General features: G+C 43.9%; 1 protein-coding gene across 2 annotated transcripts in view; it reads left to right on the plus strand.

Annotated features, from left to right (window-relative positions):
* The window catches only part of NKAIN2 (Na+/K+ transporting ATPase interacting 2), a 97,699-nt gene that overhangs the window by 66,870 nt on the left and 11,878 nt on the right, over window positions 1–18,951 (plus strand). Inside the window, exon 2 of one of the 2 annotated variants that reach the window (XR_001414570.1) lies at window positions 17,852–17,933. Coding sequence is in view for 1 of the 2 variants with exons in the window: in XM_014966475.1 (XP_014821961.1) it covers window positions 17,852–17,937 (86 nt within the window). In the remaining variant the exon portion in view is untranslated. Of the gene's footprint in view, window positions 1–17,851; window positions 17,938–18,951 lie in introns of those variants that run through there. The other variant, XM_014966475.1, reaches the window with a different exon arrangement.

Below are 18,951 nucleotides of genomic sequence, written 5' to 3' on the forward strand. Positions count from 1 at the left end.
TGTGCATTTCCTTACTAGCAATTTGGCTCTGTGCTATAAGCTGTTACTGCCTTACTAAAAGAAAATTCAATGTATTTTTGAAAATGCTATTAAATATACAGATATTTAGTGGAAAACCCTGGAACGTAAGCAATAAAGCAGCATCCTCCTGGGGCTTTTTGTATGTAAGCAATTATAAAAGAAACCTGGGTTACTGAAGTGGCAATTTTGCACTTGCCTTGCAGGTTCTGTTGAGGGAAAGGGACTGGCTTGTTATTAGAGGGACAGCTTTGGCTGGGAAGGAACCCCAGCCTAGAGAAAGTCACCAATCCAGTTTGTGTCCCACAGTGAAATCCCAATCCAGAAGGCTCCCTTGTAGATGCAGACAGGGGTAAAAAACAGCATTTACCTACCATAACACAATGCCAAGGCAATAAGAGAATAAATATGGCCTGACTGACTGTTTCCTGAGTCCCAAGAGATACAACCCTTGCACTGTCTCCCACTAGCAGGAATCCAATTCATACGTACACTATCTTCTTTTCTCTTGGCAATGTTTCTAGATAAACTGCAAAGCAAAAGAAATTGCAACTGGGTTAAATAGATTTTTGCTGCATATTCCCCTGAGCCCAGCTTTTGGGGATGTCTGGCACAGCAGCAAAGCTCTAGATAACCATTTAAAATTATTTCACACCCCCTATAAAATCTTGAATTTGAGATTCTATTTGAATTACTGAAAACGTTCAGGAAGACAATACCCTAGACAGGGAGATATCTACTGGTGAGCAATACAGCATAGCAATTATGTGCCAATAACCTCAGTGCCAAACAACAATCCACTCTGGTAAACCTGACCTGGGAAGTACGAAGACGATGATAAAGATTTTCTTTTAAACGGCAATATTAAATTCATTAGTCGCAAGAGATATGAAATTTTGACAAGCCTATGGGATAGGTAGAAAAGCCTTTTATTTTTAGCCTGTTACAGGCTGCCTTCCACCTCTGGGCAGGTTATTTAACCTCTCCATACTTCTGTTTCCCATATTTAAAATGGGAAATAATGACAGAGACAAACTCACAGGCGTGTTGCTTCATAACTTTGAGCTTCTGGGATGAAAGGCACTATTGAAGTGCAGAATATGCTCAGGTATCACTTTATTTCTGTGCCAAATGCTGTTCACCATCTGCTTAGCGAGACATTACAGAGGAATAATAACTCAGCTTCCATCCCTGCTTAAAAATCTGGAAAACAAAGAGAAACCAGTAGCAAACATTTGGCTGCTAATTCTGCTTCTTTCTTTTCCTTCCTGTGTTCTGGTGAATATGGCTGTAAATCCTGAGACTGTCAAGACAGGAGAAAGATGGGCAGAAAGCAGAAACTAAGGCTGAGGGAGATGGCTAAAGATGACTGCAACCATCTTTCTGCATCAAGGCTGAGCTTGAATGCATCTCTGGATGTTGTTGTCCTGAGCAGCGTGGCAGGTCTCTTTCCCCCCCACAGCTGAGAAGTGTAAGCTGCAGCCCTACCAACACAGTGTTGCCTGTTATACTTGTGTAACACAACAGAAAATAGGGGGTATCAGGTCAATCCAGCCCAATATCTGACATCCAGCAGCAAAGAACATCTGAAACTTACTTCCATGTCTGTTTGCCATATAGGCATGTAAGAACACAGCAAGTTTGTAGTTCCTCAAAAATCCTGACAGTAATTTGCAATTCAGGGTCTCCTTTAGCCAGAAGTGGTCTCATCATATTTCAATGCCCATAATGATGTTTTCTTCCTCAAAGTGTACTCCTATGTTTGAACTAAGAACATTTTTATAAATTACAGCCTCCTGAGAGAAGGAGTTCCAGCACCTCAGCTATACATTTTACTAGTTTTGGACCTACCATTTGTGCAATGTGTCCTGTGTCTTTCTCTGGAAAACAGCAGTCATTACATATCTTCACCTTTTCCATGCTGCCACAGGATTTATAGACATCATCAGCTGCCTCCTTCAGCCTATGTAGCAGTATCACAGAACTTGTGATCATTTTTTGGTAGATGGGAGGGGGTTTCTGCATCTTCAAACCCCTCACATCATTGAAAGTAGAGCAGCAAAGTTTGTCATAAAGGAATAGTGGTATCATGAGGAGGAACCCATTTGCATTTTTGGGCCCCTCACTGATGCCACAAGAAGTCATGGATGGTATTTGTATCACATACCTACAGCCACATGTAATTAGGCCTGTAGTTTAAACTAACTTCCACCACAGTCAACGGAGGCAGGGATGCAACTCCAAAGAGCAATCTGCCCTGTCTGTGGGAGACACCTCTCTCACAACACTCTGACTTGTTTGGTTAATGCTAAGAACAGCCTAGGCAGTCTGCAGAGGGAACATAAGAGCAAATCAGCATAGGGACAAATACAAGCCAAAATTTAAAACATAATTGTTGTCCAACTGTTGAACAGGTCATTCGTGAATGAGAATTCAATGAACAGGCTACAAAAGCCAAAGCTACAGCTTGTTTTTGCTCAGCTGCACTCTCCGACTTACAGCCTGTGGCGAAATTAGAAGCTTTTTCCATTTAGTTATTTCATTTAGTGTGGTGACTGCTACATGAACTAAGTAAACCAAGGGGGGGGAAATGGGATGCCTTCAGCTGTCAGGATGCTGATGGAAGCGTAGAGGGAGAGAAGCCTTTAAAATCCCATGGTACTGCCTCATGCTTATCATCCTAAAGAGATCTGTCTTAGAGAGCCGCGGTGCCACCAGGAACATTTAGGAAATTCCCTGAGATGCCTGTACAGCATCAGCCTTTTGAACATACCGATAGCTGGTTCCTGTGTCGTTATTTCCAGCCATGTCTTGTCTTGGAGGGCAGAGCAGAAGGCATCTCATTCTCACTGGCGCAGAGCACAGGGACTCCCCATCCCACAAGGTGTGCTCGCTGGTGAGAAAGCACAGGCTGAAACTGTCTGGGCTGCAGAGCACGAGGCTGAAGCACAGTGGGGAAAAGCCTAGGGCGGGAAGATATGGCAACTGAAACCAGCTGCGTTTGAGATGCAAATGGACCTGAGCGGTCCAAGGTGTCATAGGGCTTGGCAGATGTTACACAGCCTGGTCTGTGATCATTTGGCACCGCACTGCAGAAAGAGAAACAAACTTAAAGCTCAGAGGAGGTGCAGTTTGTTTAAATAATAGCAAGTAATTAGTCTGAAGACAAAATCAGTGATGGCATTTTATAATTACAATTAATTTAAAGGTTAATTTCCTTTGGTGCTAAAATCTTATTTAAAACATTTACCAGGAAAGGAAATTAGGATGTTACTATCTAGATGCATAGAATGCTTCTGGGAATCCGTGCCTATTATCACTAGAAAATTAGGTTAGACTCAAAGTGGGAATTTCAATTCATTTTAGTGTATAATAGATGGTGGTCAGGGCCTTGAGTCAGAAGGGTTGCTTAGGGTAGACTGTACGATTTGCATTTTCTTTGTTTGTGGGATTAATTGCAAATGTTTCCAACAAAAGGGCTGGGTTTATACATGAACAAGCTTGACATGAAAAGAAAATTGGTTATGGATTGCTGCCTTCGTAACTAATGAAGTTGATGTTCAAGGAATCCCTAGGAGACAGGGTTGTGGTATGAGGCAAATATATAAAAAAAAAAATCACACGGGGGAAAATGGTGGTGTTGCTGGTTCCATCTACGATAATTTCTCTTCTCCCTCACTGTCTTCCCTGCCACTCCCCTTGCATCCATCACCGCTTCTTGTGGGGATTGTCAACCTCAAGTTTAAAAAATGTCTAAATAACATAATGTAGAGCTTGAAGGAAGCAACATTTCCATTCCAGCAGCTCATCACAATGGGATTCTGCTTAATAAAATCAATGCATTGTAACAGCCAGGGAGATATACTCACCTTGCATCTTTTTTTTTTTAACTATTCACCACCCATGTCTTATTTTTTCAAGAAAGACAAGTTGAAGAAGTTGCATCTATTGGAAACGATCCACACACATGAAAAGGGAATGAAGAGTAAACATCTCTTTTACAAAGAAAGATACACTTCATAACAAAACATTTTGAAAATATTACTTGTCATGAGCTAATTGTTTTGGGAGAGGAACACAAAGAAGTCCAGATCATGAAACAATGTCCCACACGTTTGTGTCAAATCAGTAGCAGAAATGAGGTAGTAACTAGTGACAGTTCTGACAACAAAAGCTACAGATGATTTGAAGAGATGCTCAGGTTGTTGCTGTAGCTGAATAGGACATGGTCTTTCTGGCCACAGAAATGTTTTGACATTTAAAAATTAACAAAACCCATATTCACAATCAGGAAAAATCAGCAAAATCCGAGGCTCTCCAGAAGCTGAAAATTGCACGGAAAAAGTGGTTTCAGGCATACTGTCATGTTTTGTTTTGATGCCAGTGAAAGACTTCATTTTGATGCGAGTCATTCATTGTTACTTTGCACTGAAGAGCAGGCCTTGGATGCATCTTGGTGCAACTTCTCCATCACCCTGATGGAAGGAGGACAGCTCGGCACCCCTTCTCACTGAGAACAGGGCTGGGTTCCCAGCCTCTGTGGGTGGCTGCTGCCACCCCAGGGGTTCAGCCAAAATGAGGGGGTGTAACAGGTTGGCCTGGCCAGCAACACTCAGTCTGGACCAAAGGACAGCAACAGAGAGGAGCAGTGATGAGCTGCTGCCGGTGGACTGGTCTCATTAACCACTTCCAGTGGCCCTGAAAAGGACACCTACCTACAGCCTCTTAGCATCTTCCCCACTGAGACAGTCAGCGTGAGCTCCTCGCAGTTTCCTTCCTGCCTGGGACATAGCTTTGTACTAAATTATTTTTACTGGCATGCCTTCTGTTAAAGTTTTCCTTATTACTTTTCCTTTTGAATATCTAGATAGGTCTTCATTAGCACTGGATTGTTAACTTTCATGGATTTGGGCCTTAATTCTCCACTTTGTTGCACTTACTAATGACTCTTATTCTAATTTATTAGTGTGGTGGTCACACTTGGAGTCCACTGCCCCAGGCATTTTCTTTTTTCCTCCTTTTTAATTTTTTCCTCTCTTTATTGCTTGCCCCTAGCAATGATCTGGCTAAGAACATTTTTCCTAACAATTCATTTGATAACTTCTATGATAATTCAGTCTACCCCACATTTTTTTTTTTAATTCTTAGAATGATTTGTCAGTCACAAACTATTTCAGGGCTATATTTTTTTGTTCACTACTCAAGCATGAAAATTTGAAAGCAAGTGGCTATTATCCAACAGTGTCCAGGCCTGTCCAGTTTAGAAAAATAATATATTCCTCAGACTATTAATGTTCTCATAGCTGAGTGGAGGTCTTTTACAGACTCATTACTGAGCCCCAATGGGAGCCTAGACAAGCCTTGCAAAGCCTCGCAGGGGTCAAGCAGCAGCCTACCTGATTGCAACCCTATTTCCAGATCTGTGAGCTTGACAGGTGGCTTGCTGCATTTAGCAGATAGAAAAGGCAGCACTGACCAGTTCAGGCCAGGATTTCTCATTGCTGCAGCTATGCTCCAGCCATCTCCTCCTGGCCTCTTGACTCTTCTTCTTGCCTGCCCTGGTCCTTGTTTCTATCTTCAGCTGTCAAAGACTCCCTCATGCCTCCCAGCCTTTGCTTGGTTACTCCTGCCTGCTTTCATCCTGGCTTCTTTCTGCTCAGCTGTGACCTTGGTTCCCACCTCCCTGGCATGGTTCCTGCTGTTGGCCAGCCCTACCTTGCTGAGGCATTGCTCCAGAGCATAGTCTTCCTTGCCTCCTGCCCTGAGGCTCTGCCATTGACCAGACCCCTTCTGCACCTGAGAGTCTGAGATGCATTTTACCTTCTCTAATTTCTAGATGCTCAGTATTATTCATCATGATGTTTTCTTCTGGGTACAACCTTGAATGCAATATCTGCATCTTTGCTTGGTCCTAATTATAGGGAGTATCAGACTGAGATCCCCATCAGTACCTCTGTAAGACCAGGTGGTGCTTATCAGTTTTCACAAACCTGCCTACCTCCCAAGTTCTACATCTTATCTCAGAAGGGCTGATCAAAGAATTAGCCCAGGGATCAGCAGCAACAGAGACAGAAGATGCTGCAAGCCCTTATCCAACAAGAAACACACTAGGAGGAGAAAAATCTGGAGGAAAAGCCCCTGTGAAGCAAAAAACTACAAGTTTTGACTATTGTAAAAGTAAGCAGCATGGAAATAGCGGCAGTGGGGCAGAATCTGAGCTGAGAAACTCCACTGAAATTTGTGTAGGAGTTTCCCTTTGCTGCTCCTGTGATGATTGTAGGGCTCAGAAATTCCATGAGGTTACAGTTTAAAATCCTGAGTTTTTAGTTTCGCCTTGCAAATGAGTGAGCTAAGAGCACTCACAGGCAGCTACTGGCTGTTCAGCAGAAATGCAGTTCATTGCACCACAAGAACTGGACCGAGTGCCCAAGTCCTTACGCTGTTTTTGAACCCCCCTGTGCCAGCAGGAAGGGCACAGCCTCGTGTACTGACAGATGTCCTCCTTCCCTCTGCTTTGCCAGGGCTTGGCTCTATCCCGTTTTGCGAGATCGCTGTGCACTCAGCACAAAGACCAATAACGTTTGATTACCATTGTAAACAAACTTTATTGAGATTGTATTCAAGCAAACCTCCCCCTGTGTGCTGTACGGTGGAACAGCCACCAGGCCATGCTCGCAGCATCAAAAGGCAGCAGCACTAAAGTGTTTGGAAGTGTCTTCACCAAACAGCAAGGCGGGTAGCAGGGTCCTGGCAAAGCTGCAGGAGCAAGGGCGTCCGCATATGTTCTTTTATATTTTTTCCTGTATGCCATTTCCAAAGTTATTAAAACCAAGCTTAATTTTGCTCCCCTCCATTTTTTCCTGAGTTTGGCCAGTTTTTAGCTGCCAGCATTTGTGCACAGCTCTCTCTTGCTTCACATACTCACTTCTGCACCAACGTGCCTGCAGTTTGCCATCTCTCCTCTCTCCCAGCTACACATGCCTTGCTGTGGCAGTGAAGCTTAATCACTGCACCTCCGAGGCCTGAGTCCAGGGGGCCAAGTCTTTGGCCTCCAAAGCCATTTTTTTTTTTTTGTACATAAGTCCTTAGACTTCACATGTCAGATATAGGACATGCACACCATGTTTTCTCTCTGCTATATCACCTGGGAAATATGTTTAGTCATGCCATGCATGCAGAGGAAGCATCCACATGCACATACCCTTCCCTGGTCATTAGCACTTTTTAAATGGCACCATCTTTATCATGGGTAACTAAATTTTTTGATATTATTTTAGTGCTTTAGATTCATTAATATATTTAAGGACCACCATAGCACCAAGCACTGTACAAACGTGAACGCCAGCCCTGTTTCTGGGAGCTTCTAATCTACATATTAAACAACAGGCACCCACCATTGAGCACAAGTGAGCACAAAGAAACTATGAGCAAATATTATTCACAGTGGTAGACAGAAATACAGGGACATTGGCAACTGAATTATTGCCAAAGGAGCAAAGAAGAGTTTTAGGGAAAATAATGAGAGAACTGTCTGTGAAGACATTCTCATTATGAGAGAAAGTGTTTGGAAATTTTGCAAGTATGCAGGTCAGGCTGGAAGTTTTAGGGAAAATAATGAGAGAACTGTTTGTGAAGACATTATGAGAGAAAGTGTTTGGAAATTTTGCAAGTATGCAGGTCAGGCTGGCAGCACGGGGGAGAGTTTAGCTTTTAGAACTGGAAGGACAGACTGATATGGAGTCTCTACAAAAGGCTTTAAATGTAAAAAGATTTAGCTTCTGCTTGATGTAATTTAGAAGATTAAATCAGTAGCAGGATGCAGAGAGGAGTAACCTAAACAAGGAGAATGAGTCTTGCAGCTTTTGTCTCAACTACACATTTGGTGAGTTTAGAAAAAAAGAACAATTGTGGTGTTTGACACTGAGAGCCCTGGGTAAATGTTAGAGCTGTTTCAACAGACAGAGAAATCTTCCTCTTCAATATGCAAAAATAATCTTCAGAAATTAAATCATGCACAGCCCAAACCAAAGTTGACATCTAACATATCCTCAAGTGACAGGCAAACTTGACCATACAAGTGCCATCATTCACTATGAGAGGCAGTAGAGAAGGTTAGGGGGGAGCTGCTAAGAGTTCTGGTTTTAGCCATGTTGAACTGGAATTGATGTTTAATTATCCAAGGGTAAATATCACAGAGAGAAGCTGAGATTTGAGTTTGTATAGAAGGAGCAGAGTGAGCACAAGCCGGGTGCCCTGTGACACTTCAGAGAGCCAATGACAGCAGAATTTGTGCTTGCAAGTGCAACTGCCCCATTTGCAGGAGATGGAGAAAAGTAAAAGGCAGAGGTTGCTGCTCGTGGGACTCCAGCAGCATGCAGGAGGGAGAACAACCAAGAGAGGAGAGCAATGATGAGAGGAAGCAGGTGAGCACTTGCAGAGGAGAGAGCAAAAGCCAGCGAGGCAAAGGTTTCAGGAAGAAGAGAGCAGTGGCTATGGTGGATGACTGCAGAGATGACTGTGTGCACCGGGTTATCAGCACCCAAATTTGGATAGGAGGAAGTGATTTGACTGTGGCTCCAGATGCATGCAAGGGACAGGGCATAAGATGGGATAATTTCACTGAATTTCACTGAATTTCACTGAATTTCACTGAATTTCACTGAATTTCACTGAATTTCACTGAATTTCACTGAATTTCACTGAATTTCACGAGTTGGAAGGGACCATAGAGATCATCTAGTCCAACTCCCCTGCTGAAGCAGGATTGCCTAGAGCTAGAGCATGTTACTCAGGACTGCATCCAGGCGGGTTTTGAAAATCTCCAAAGAAGGGGACTCCACAACCTCCCTGGGCAGCCTGTTCCAGGGTTCCGTCACCCTCACCGTGAAGAAGTTTCTCCTCATATTTGAGTGGAACCTCTTATGTTCCAACTTGTGCCCGTTGCCCCTCGTCCTCTCGGTGGGAACCACTGAAAAGAGTCTGGCTCCCTCCTCCTTCAACCCTCCCTTGAGATACTTGTAGGCGTTGATAAGGTCTCCCCTCAGCCTTCTCTTCTCCAGACTAAAGAGTCCCAGCTCTCTCAGTCTCTCCTCATAAGGGAGATGCTCCAATCCTTGAATCATCTTTGTAGCCCTACGCTGGACTCTTTCTAGTAGTTCCCTGTCCCTCTTGAACTGGGGAGCCCAGAACTGGACACAGTACTCCAGTTGTGGCCTCACCAGTGCAGAGTAGAGGGGGAGAATGACTTCCCTTGACCTGCTGGCTACACTCTTCCCTATACAACCCAAGATACCATTGGCCTTCCTGGCCGCAAGAGCACACTGTTTACTCATTGCCATTTTACTGTCCACCAGGACCCCTAGATCTTTCTCTTCAGTAGTTGCCTCTAGCGGGTCCACCCCTAACCTGTATTGGTGCCTGACATTCTTCTTCCCCAGGTGCAGGACCCTACACTTTTCCCTGTTGAACCTCATGAGGTTCTTCTTTGCCCAGCCCTCCAGCCTGTCCAAGTCTCGCTGGATGGCAGCACAGCCCTCCGGGGTGTCAGCCACTCCTCCCAGTTTGGTATCATCAGCAAACTTGCTGAGGATACACTCTGTCCCCTCGTCCAGGTCACTGATGAATATATTAAACAGCACGGGTCCAAGTATTGACCCCTGGGGGACTCCACTGGTTACAGGCTTCCAACTTGAACCTGCTCCATTAATAATTACCCTTTGGGTCCTGTCACACAGCCAGTTCTCAATCCACCTCACTGTCCCCTCATCCAGCCCATACTGCCTCAGTTTCCCAATGAGGATGTTATGGGAGACAGTGTCAAAAGCCTTGCTGAAGTCAAGGTAGATGACATCTGCTGCCCTCCCCTCATCCAACCAACCGGTTATGGCATCATAGAAGGCTATCAGATTGGTCATACATGATTTACCCTTGGTAAACCCGTGTTGCCCACTTCCAATAACCCCCCACTCTTCAACTTGTTTGGAGATGACATCTAGTATGAGTCTCTCCATCACCTTCCCAGGGACAGAGGTGAGACTAACTGGTCTGTAGTTCCCAGGGTCCTCCTTCTTGCCCTTTTTGAAGACTGGAGTGATGTTGGCCTTCCTCCAGTCCTCAGGCACCTCTCCTGTTCTCCACGACTTCTCAAAGATGATATAGAGTGGTCCAGCAATAACGTCTGCCAGCTCCCTCAGCACTCGTGGGTGCAACCCATCAGGCCCCATGGACTTATGAATGTCCAGTTTGGCCAAGTGGTCCCGAACCTGGTCCTCCTCTACTAGAGGTAAAATTTCCTCTCTCCATACCGTCCCCCTTGCCTCCAAGGTCACAGATTCATGAGGGGCAGTCCTAACAGTGAAGACTGAAGAAAAGAAGGCATTCAGCAACTCTGCTTTCTCTGCGTCTTCCACTACTAGGGTGCCCACCTCATCCATCAGTGGGCCCACATTATCCCTAACCTTTCTCTTGCTGTTAACATACTGAAAAAAACCCTTTTTGTTATTGTTAACATTGGTGGCCAAGATGAGCTCCACTTGAGCCTTGGCCCTTCTAATTTTCCGCCTGCATATCCTCACCGCTTCATGGTATTTCTCCTTATCTACCAGGCCCTTTTTCCAAAGATTATAAGCCTTCTTTTTGTTCCTGAGTTCCAGCCGAAGCTCTCTATTTAGCCAGGCTGGTCTTCTTCCCTTCCTGCTTGATTTTTGGGACTTGGGAATAGCTTTATCTTGCGCCTTTAAGAGTGCCTCCTTGAAGAATGACCAGCTTTCCTTTTTTTTTTTTCCCTTTTTCTTCTACAAAATGGAGGAAAGTATTGGAAAGTGTTTGAAACCATCAGGAGGGAGAATGGGACAAGCAGGGATAAGGGTGGGGCTGCTTTTTTTATGAAAGGGATTTACATGTATTTGTATTGGTAGGAAATACAAAAAAAAGGGATCAAGAGTCTGTCACTAGGACAAGCGGAAGTTTTACAGGACAAAATTCCTGTGACTGTAGTAAGAGAGAAGGGGGAAATGCACTATAAAAGGAGTTTAAAAGGCTGGCAAACTGAATAACGGAGGACTGCTTTAACAGTTTGCCCATAGAAGAAGTGGGAGAGATGGAGTGCAGAGAACGTGTGGAGATAGGAGGAGGAAAGCAGACAAGAAGATGATGAGGGTGTCCGGGGTGGAACTAATAAAAGTAGGGGAGCCAATCTGCTTCAGCAGGGAGATGAACAAAGTGAAGGAGAAGAGGATGAAACCATGACAGAAGTCACTCTCATTACAGATTTACTGCCAAAGACATTTTCACTTTTAAAGAGGGAGCCATGGGCAGGAAGCAGATGCTGTGGTGAAGGCAGGGCCGAGTGCTGGCAGTACACTCACCGCTGTGAGAGGCAGGGCCTCATGCATCAAGGGTAGGGGTGAGATAATCAGCAAAACAAACAACAATGGCAAAGGAACAAAGTCAGGAGAGGGTTTGAAAGCAGTCAAGAAGTCATCCATACTGCACGTCACATGTTGGCCAAGAACATGTCTGTTTCCCAACCTTTCCCTTTCCTTTTCTTTGCAGAAAAAGCCACTTCTCCATTCTGAAACTCTATACCCTTTCATATCTAGTCTGCATTGGTTTTCTTATGCCTACTAAAATGCAAGGAAAGCCATAGCATCAGACACATTTCTATACAAATATGCCCTAAATGACTCTTTGGGTCAGACCCTAAGCTAATGTAAATTATCATTGCTTCAAACAAGTCACTGAAGCTATAAAAATATATATCAGCTGTGGATCTGAATCTTTATGCTTCTATGATTATATCTTACAGAGGAAAACTTCTATAAGGAGAATAGTGTGTAGTCTTCCGATTTCTATTCAATATCTTTCCCTCTGCTTTCACAGGAAGATGTTATTGTTTTTACTACACACTGTTTCTTTTCTCTTTGTCCATCTGTTGATTTAATCAGTTTCATTGTTTCTCACAGCTAGTTTTCTATAGCCCCTTCTCCCATATGTACTTTCATGTTAATGGGGCATTTTTGTGCTTCCCAGTTTAATGGTCCCTCTATATACCACAAGCTTCCAGAAATAAAAAATTTATGCCTCTCATCCTGTCCTGGTATACAACAGAGACAATGGGGGCTGGGACTGTGAGCAAAGGCTGAAACTTCACATTCCTGTGGGTACTTAGCGAGAGAAAATACATCACTGCTTTGAGCCATATGTCTTGTTTGTGTTACACTTGTAAACACAGTCATATGCCTGACAAGCCCCTTAACACCAGCAAAAGAAGAAAACACTCTGGCTGAATTTCTTGTAAAACATTTTACAAATAAATAGTACTCTCGTTATCCTGGTCAAGTCCAGCCCGGAAAATAAGCATCTCAGCACCCAATATTTCAAAGGAATAGGATCCTGTGTTTGTGTGTATATGCACATATGCTTTTATTAAATCAAAACAGGACAAAACAGACACTTCTGATAAAAGTGACATGTAAGATGAATGTAAAATAGAATGGTCCAAAATGTGTTTGATGGATGAGGTTAAGGATGGAAGCCTCCGTAGCAATCCAGCTAATGAGCCTTGTTTTATTCATTGCATGTTACTGCTGCCAGGAATGTATCAGTTGTAGGACACTTTTAGTGACCTTTCAGGCACAGCCAGGATGAAATGCCTGCAGAAAGGGCAGCATTTTGCATACTTTAAAGAAACTAGCTCAGAGTCCACAGAGAGCTTTTAGCACCGTCTGGACACCACAGGCTTTGCACTGCTGACAAACTGCCACCACTTGCCACTTGCTGCAAAGAAATTACTGAAATCCTTTTGTACTGAAGTTCACTCAAGAAAACTTGCTGCAAAGAGATTACTGAAATCCTTTTGTACTGAAGTTCACTTTTTATTACCTACCTTTACCTACCTTGTGAAGTTTGTTGTGTGTAAGAAGCCATTACATATCTACAGCAAGGTCACAGTAGTGCTCTCTGCCCTGCCATCGTTTGGTTACCCATGTGAGAACTTCCACTGTCAGCTGAACATAGAAATGTCTCTACAAGCTTGCCTTGTTTGTCACTTGACAATCTGGCTTGTTAATGCTGTGTTTACTCTGTGCAACAGGGCAAAGACGCAATGCATGCAGAGATATTCAGCATGCATCTTTCTCTCACACCCACACAAATTCATTTTACTCAAAGAAAGCTTTTTCCTCACACATTGATTTAGGTTTCTGTAAACAATCCTAAAATCACCCTTAAGACCTTTTGTCCCACAACTGCAAAACAGAGTATCTACACCTGCAGCCTTCTAATGGTTGCTTGAAGTGCTTTGGGAAGTACACAAGAAATGCAAAGCCAGACAAATGCATATAAGCAACATCCATAAAGTGACATGGGTTGACACAAGTGAGACACTTCATCCAACACAGGTCTTTTCTGACTTCTGTTGCCAGAGGTCGAGTCAGAAAAAAAGGAAAACTGTGCAAAAGAACATCCACCCATAGCTACAGCAAAGACATATCCATTCTTTTTGCTCCAATCTCTGTGTTTGAATAAGAGTTTTTATTTCCTCTGACCCTAGCACTTCACTCAACAATATTTCTATAGCGAATTCTTTATTCTGTGTCTATAAACTTAGTATGCTTCCAAAGACACGATCACATTGTTAAAGTTATTCTGATGGTTATAGACAGCAAGTAAGTAGGAAGCAACAAATGGCATTTATCTTGATTTTAGCAAGATTTTGACCCTGCGAAAGGTTTGTAAGCAGGCCAGGGAAGCACTGTCCAGATGCAGCACAGTTGTATCCCGCCTGGCACTGGCAGGCCAGGTGTCTCGTATAACAACCTATGCTCGAAAAGCCCAAAGCCCCGCCGATAACACCAGTCACGGAGCCACAAGTTGATATGCTGCCTCTTCCTGTCAATTTCCTTATTCACTGTTGCCACTGGAGGGATAGACGAGAGCACAACCTGCGTTCCTGTTCCCTTGAGCTGCCATCCAAAGGCTCTGAAGTCTCTTTTAATTGATTTTGGCCTCCTCCTACCCATTTCATCACTACCCACCTGAAATACTAATGGGGGGTAACAACCAGATGGGTTTATTAGGTCTGGAAGTTTGTCCATCACATCCCTGACCCATGCCCCAGGGAGGCAGCAGACTTCCCTGTGAAGTGGGTCAGGGAGGCATATTGGTCCCTCTGCCCCCCTCAGCAGAGAGTCACCCACAACAAGGACCCTTCTCCTTTTCCTTTTGGAGCTAGTAGGGATGGTGTGTCTATAATGATGTGTACTTCCTGACTTTTTGGGTCTTGGCATGCCATCCTCCTCTCCATCAGCCAGTTCCTCCTGCAGGACCCCATACCTGTTCTGCAGGGGTAACTGGGGAGCTGGGAGGGGCTGGAAGGGTACTTGGCTGCTTCCCCAAGCAGGGACCAGTTTCCGTTCCCCCTCTTCTCTGAGATCTCCTCCTATTGCCTGGGGACAAGAGGGGAGGGGGTCCTCCAATTTACACAGGGGCTCAACCTGTTCCCCTACTCCTCTGTTACTTTCTCCCTGGTGCTCCTCAGCCTCTCCACTTCACCCTTCAGCTGGGCCACCAGGCCGAGCAGACCAGTCACCTGTTCACACCTGACACAGGTGTTGTCCGCGCTGCCCGCCATTGCCAGTGCCAGGCTCCGGCACCCTCTGCAGCCAGAGGCCTGGACACCCACGTGTTTGCGTGGGACCTCTGTCTGGGTGCCCACAGCTTTCCTAAAAACAGCTTTTGACAGGGTAGAAGCCACAGCTGAGCCCCCCAGACAGACTGAACGTACCTTGTGCTGGAGCAGAGGCGCAGGGCCCGGCCGTACAAACTGCAGCTGCTGCACCCACTGGGGACACCCCCAGCACAGGGGGCTCCCTCTGGGCTCTGTGGCCAGGTGCCTCTACTACTTTCTTTCTTGCACTCCCCAATGCTCCTCAGCCTCTCCACTTCACCCTTCAGCTGGGCCACCAGGCTGAGCAGACCATTCACCTGTTCACACCTGACACAGGTGTTGTCCCTGCTGCCCGCCATTGCCAGTGCCAGGCTCCGGCACCCTCTGCAGCCAGATGCCTGGACACCCACATGTTTGTGTGGGGCCTCCGTCTGGGTGCCCACAGCTTTCCTAAAAACAGCTTTCGACAGGGTAGAAGCCACAGCTGAGCCCCCCCAGACGGACTGAACGTACCTTGTGCTGGAGCAGAGGCGCAGGGCCCGGCCGTACAAACTGCAGCTGCTGCACCCACTGGGGACACCCCCAGCACAGGGGGCTCCCTCTGGGCTCTGTGGCCAGGGACTAGTCCCTGCCCTCCCTGGGGCTACTTATCACCTGGAGCTTGATCAGCCACAGGTGGTGGTGGCTCCACCCAGGCACCCTCAGCAGCACCATCCACCAGCTGACAGCCCCAGGTCAAGCAAAGGGCTCCTCTCCGCTTCAAAAAGCTCCAAAAAGCCCCCAAAGGAGTTTCTCGTCAGCCCTTTTTGCTACAGATTCCTTCCCCAGCATGAAGGAATCTTCATTCTTACCTGCCCTGAAGCAGATTGGGCTCCGTGGCAATCTGGAAAAATCTGGGAAAGATGGATAGCATGAAAATACTTTTCGAAAATGCTTAAAAGTAGTTATGAAAAAAAAAAAAAAGAAAGGCTCATTTTTCTTCATATCCATAGGGAGAAAAGGCCAAAATGTAGAAAAGTAGTTAATTTGCAGGAAATTACATTTAAATTAGACATTAGAAAGTTAGGCATAGGGAAAGGCTCCGTGGCAATCTGGAAAAATCTGGAAAAGATGGATAGCATGAAAATACTTTTCGAAAATGCTTAAAAGTAGTTATGAAAAAAAAAAAAAAGAAAGGCTCATTTTTCTTCATATCCATAGGGAGAAAAGGCCAAAATGTAGAAAAGTAGTTAATTTGCAGGAAATTACATTTAAATTAGACATTAGAAAGTTAGGCATAGGGAAAGGCAACACAGAGAGACTATAGAACCTCCTTTATTAGAGATGTCAGGGACTAATTTAGTAAAACATCATTCCAGGATAGGAGTATAGGTAATGCTGCCATGAAGGAATCTTCATTCTTACCTGCCCTGAAGCAGATTGGGCTCCGTGGCAATCTGGAAAAATCTGGGAAAGATGGATAGCATGAAAATACTTTTCGAAAATGCTTAAAAGTAGTTATGAAAAAAAAAAAAAAGAAAGGCTCATTTTTCTTCATATCCATAGGGAGAAAAGGCCAAAATGTAGAAAAGTAGTTAATTTGCAGGAAATTACATTTAAATTAGACATTAGAAAGTTAGGCATAGGGAAAGGCAACACAGAGAGACTATAGAACCTCCTTTATTAGAGATGTCAGGGACTAATTTAGTAAAACATCATTCCAGGATAGGAGTATAGGTAATGCTGCCATAGAGCACAGATTCAGCTAAATTATTTCTGCAGGGACCATTCTTGGCAGGGAAGAAGGTGGATGACGGGTTCAACATGTTTGTGGTTTCAGCAGAGGTGTACTGTACCACTCCAGCCTAGTGTTTCTGTGCTTTTTCACTTGCAAAGTAAATGGTGGACAGAGGGGTACCACTTGATTTTGTAACATGTCTGGAATGCGTGTAACTGCACTGTTAAGTGTGGCATACATTGAGGGGTACCTTGGTATAAAATAGCCTCATAAATGCAAGTTTTAAGGACCCCAAGCACTGTGAAAGTTCTCAGACCAAGGATTATAATTGTGATTTTTATATGAATGTTGCTGCATTTATATCCACGAGAAGCTATCTTCTATCAAAGAACCTTTTCTTTTTTCTTTTTTTTCCTCTTTTAAGAAGCTATCTTCTATCTACCTTTTCTTTTTTCTTTTTTTTCCTCTTTTTTTTTGCTTTTAATGTACACAGAGCCAGTCTGTCAGTAGCAGTGTCCAGACCTGTGAAAAATGCACTTCCATACCTGAACTTTTTGGCCTTTTTCTATCAAAGTAAAGTCAAATTCACATCTGTGGTGTAAGAGACAATATTTCAGGGATGAGAGCTGCCCACAAATAACCCCCAAAAGCCAATAGTTGGGTCTCCTGGTGCAAAGGAAGCAAAGGGTGTGCTTTCACCTGTGTAAAGAAAGTGTTATAGCAGAGAAACAGGGGTCTCGGGCTCAGATGAGATTGAATTACCCTGGAAATTGTTTAAAATAAACATGAGAAGACCATCGGGAACTGGCAGTGCTGTGAATTAATAAATAACTCCCACTCTACAACCTTCCTGCAGACCTCCAGCACCTTGAGAGAAATGCTGGTTTCCTTAGATCAGTGGAGCCTCATCTCTGAAGCTCAGATAAATTGTTCCAGCTCTCTGTTCGTGCATTTCAACCCAAATGTCAAAGCAGGGAATCAGAGAAACTTCTGTCTCCCAGACAGAGTCGGATCAATGTGCTCTCTCCTCTACATCACTGAGCCACAGTATGACAGCAAGCCAGACACAGTAATCACAGTTAGAAGCAATGCATTCATGCCAATAAATAAATGGTTTTCAGCATTTGTAATAGCTGAATAGCGCATTGTTTTGTACTCCAGTGAGGTGGCCTACTTGAAAAAGAGGGATATGCGGCTATTTCTGACAGACAGGTGGCTGTTATAAATTCCTCGTTGTCTTTCTGTGATTTTAAAATTAATTTGATTTTCAAATTAAAAAAGACACCATGTTGTGGTTTTTTTTCCCCACCCTTTTCCTGCATCTCCACAATTTTAACAGATTATTTGGAGGGCCGTCAAAAATAATCTGTGTGCTGGGTGGTTCTTGAATGATGTGCCTATCCCTTCTGAAAAGATGTTGCTAATGAAAGCAATTTTCCCCCTTTCAGTTGATTTCATAGGTGGATTTGACTCTTACGGCTATCAAGGTCCACAGAAGACATCTCATTTACAGCTACAGCCCATGTATATGTAAGTACTTAACTTCTGAGATATTCTGCAAAGTGGCAGGCTGATATTAAAGGATCATTAAGCTGAAACATGACGTGACTCAGAAATTCAGAATAGGCAAAATCCTTTTTTGATAGACCGAATTCAAGCTACACTTAAGAGCCAACATTACTCTTCTATCAAATTATAATGATTTCTTAGGGCAGGATATAATGTGTCACGGTTGTTTAAATAGCACCCAGCTTTTATCTGATTTTCTCCCACTTTCATTACAGCAGGTTCCACTCAGAGGTGATGGTGTAGTAAAAACTAGTCAGATCTTACAAATCTTGGTTGCAAAGTGTTTTTTATTAAGATTTATCAAAAGTTCAGCAATTCGCTAATTTAGTGGATGCATTTAGCATTTGTTTTACCAGCGCATCTGTTCACTGAGGTACCTCATTTCCAGTCTCCACATTTAAGATAAATAAATAAATAGAACAAATGTAACAACATATGGCTTTTAAAACCAGTTTGAATACAAGACAGTATTTTACCTAACCAGTGAGTGACAACTCCATCTACCACCTAGAAATGCAGCCTGATATATTTGGGGATTAAATGGGTAATCAAATCTCAGCACAAGCAGACAACTGGAATACATTCACACAAGAGCTAACACCCAGCTGTAGACCAGTCCAGGAATAATCATCTCCAAATATTTCTTGTACTGATGCCAACTGCAATTCAGAACGGCCCAACTGCCCGGATAAATCTTACCTCACTGCTGCAGCCTTTTGAAATGTTTGTTATTCACCATCACTCTTTGCCATCACCTACACAGTAAAAGCACAGCACAGAACAGCTCACAAAGGGGCAACATTTACTTTTTTCCTTTGTTTCTCTTCTTAACGTGTCTTTTGAGGAAAAGAACTAAATACAGGCAAACAATATCCATCCCAACATACACTTCCATTCACCCTTGTTGAATGTAATTTCATTTCTTCTGATTAGTGGAAGCAAGTCTGCTAATGGATTAGTGGATTTTTGCATGGAACTG

The sequence above is a fragment of the Calidris pugnax genome, unplaced genomic scaffold, assembly GCF_001431845.1.
Source record: "Calidris pugnax isolate Ruff unplaced genomic scaffold, ASM143184v1 scaffold31, whole genome shotgun sequence".
Taxonomy (NCBI): domain Eukaryota; kingdom Metazoa; phylum Chordata; class Aves; order Charadriiformes; family Scolopacidae; genus Calidris; species Calidris pugnax.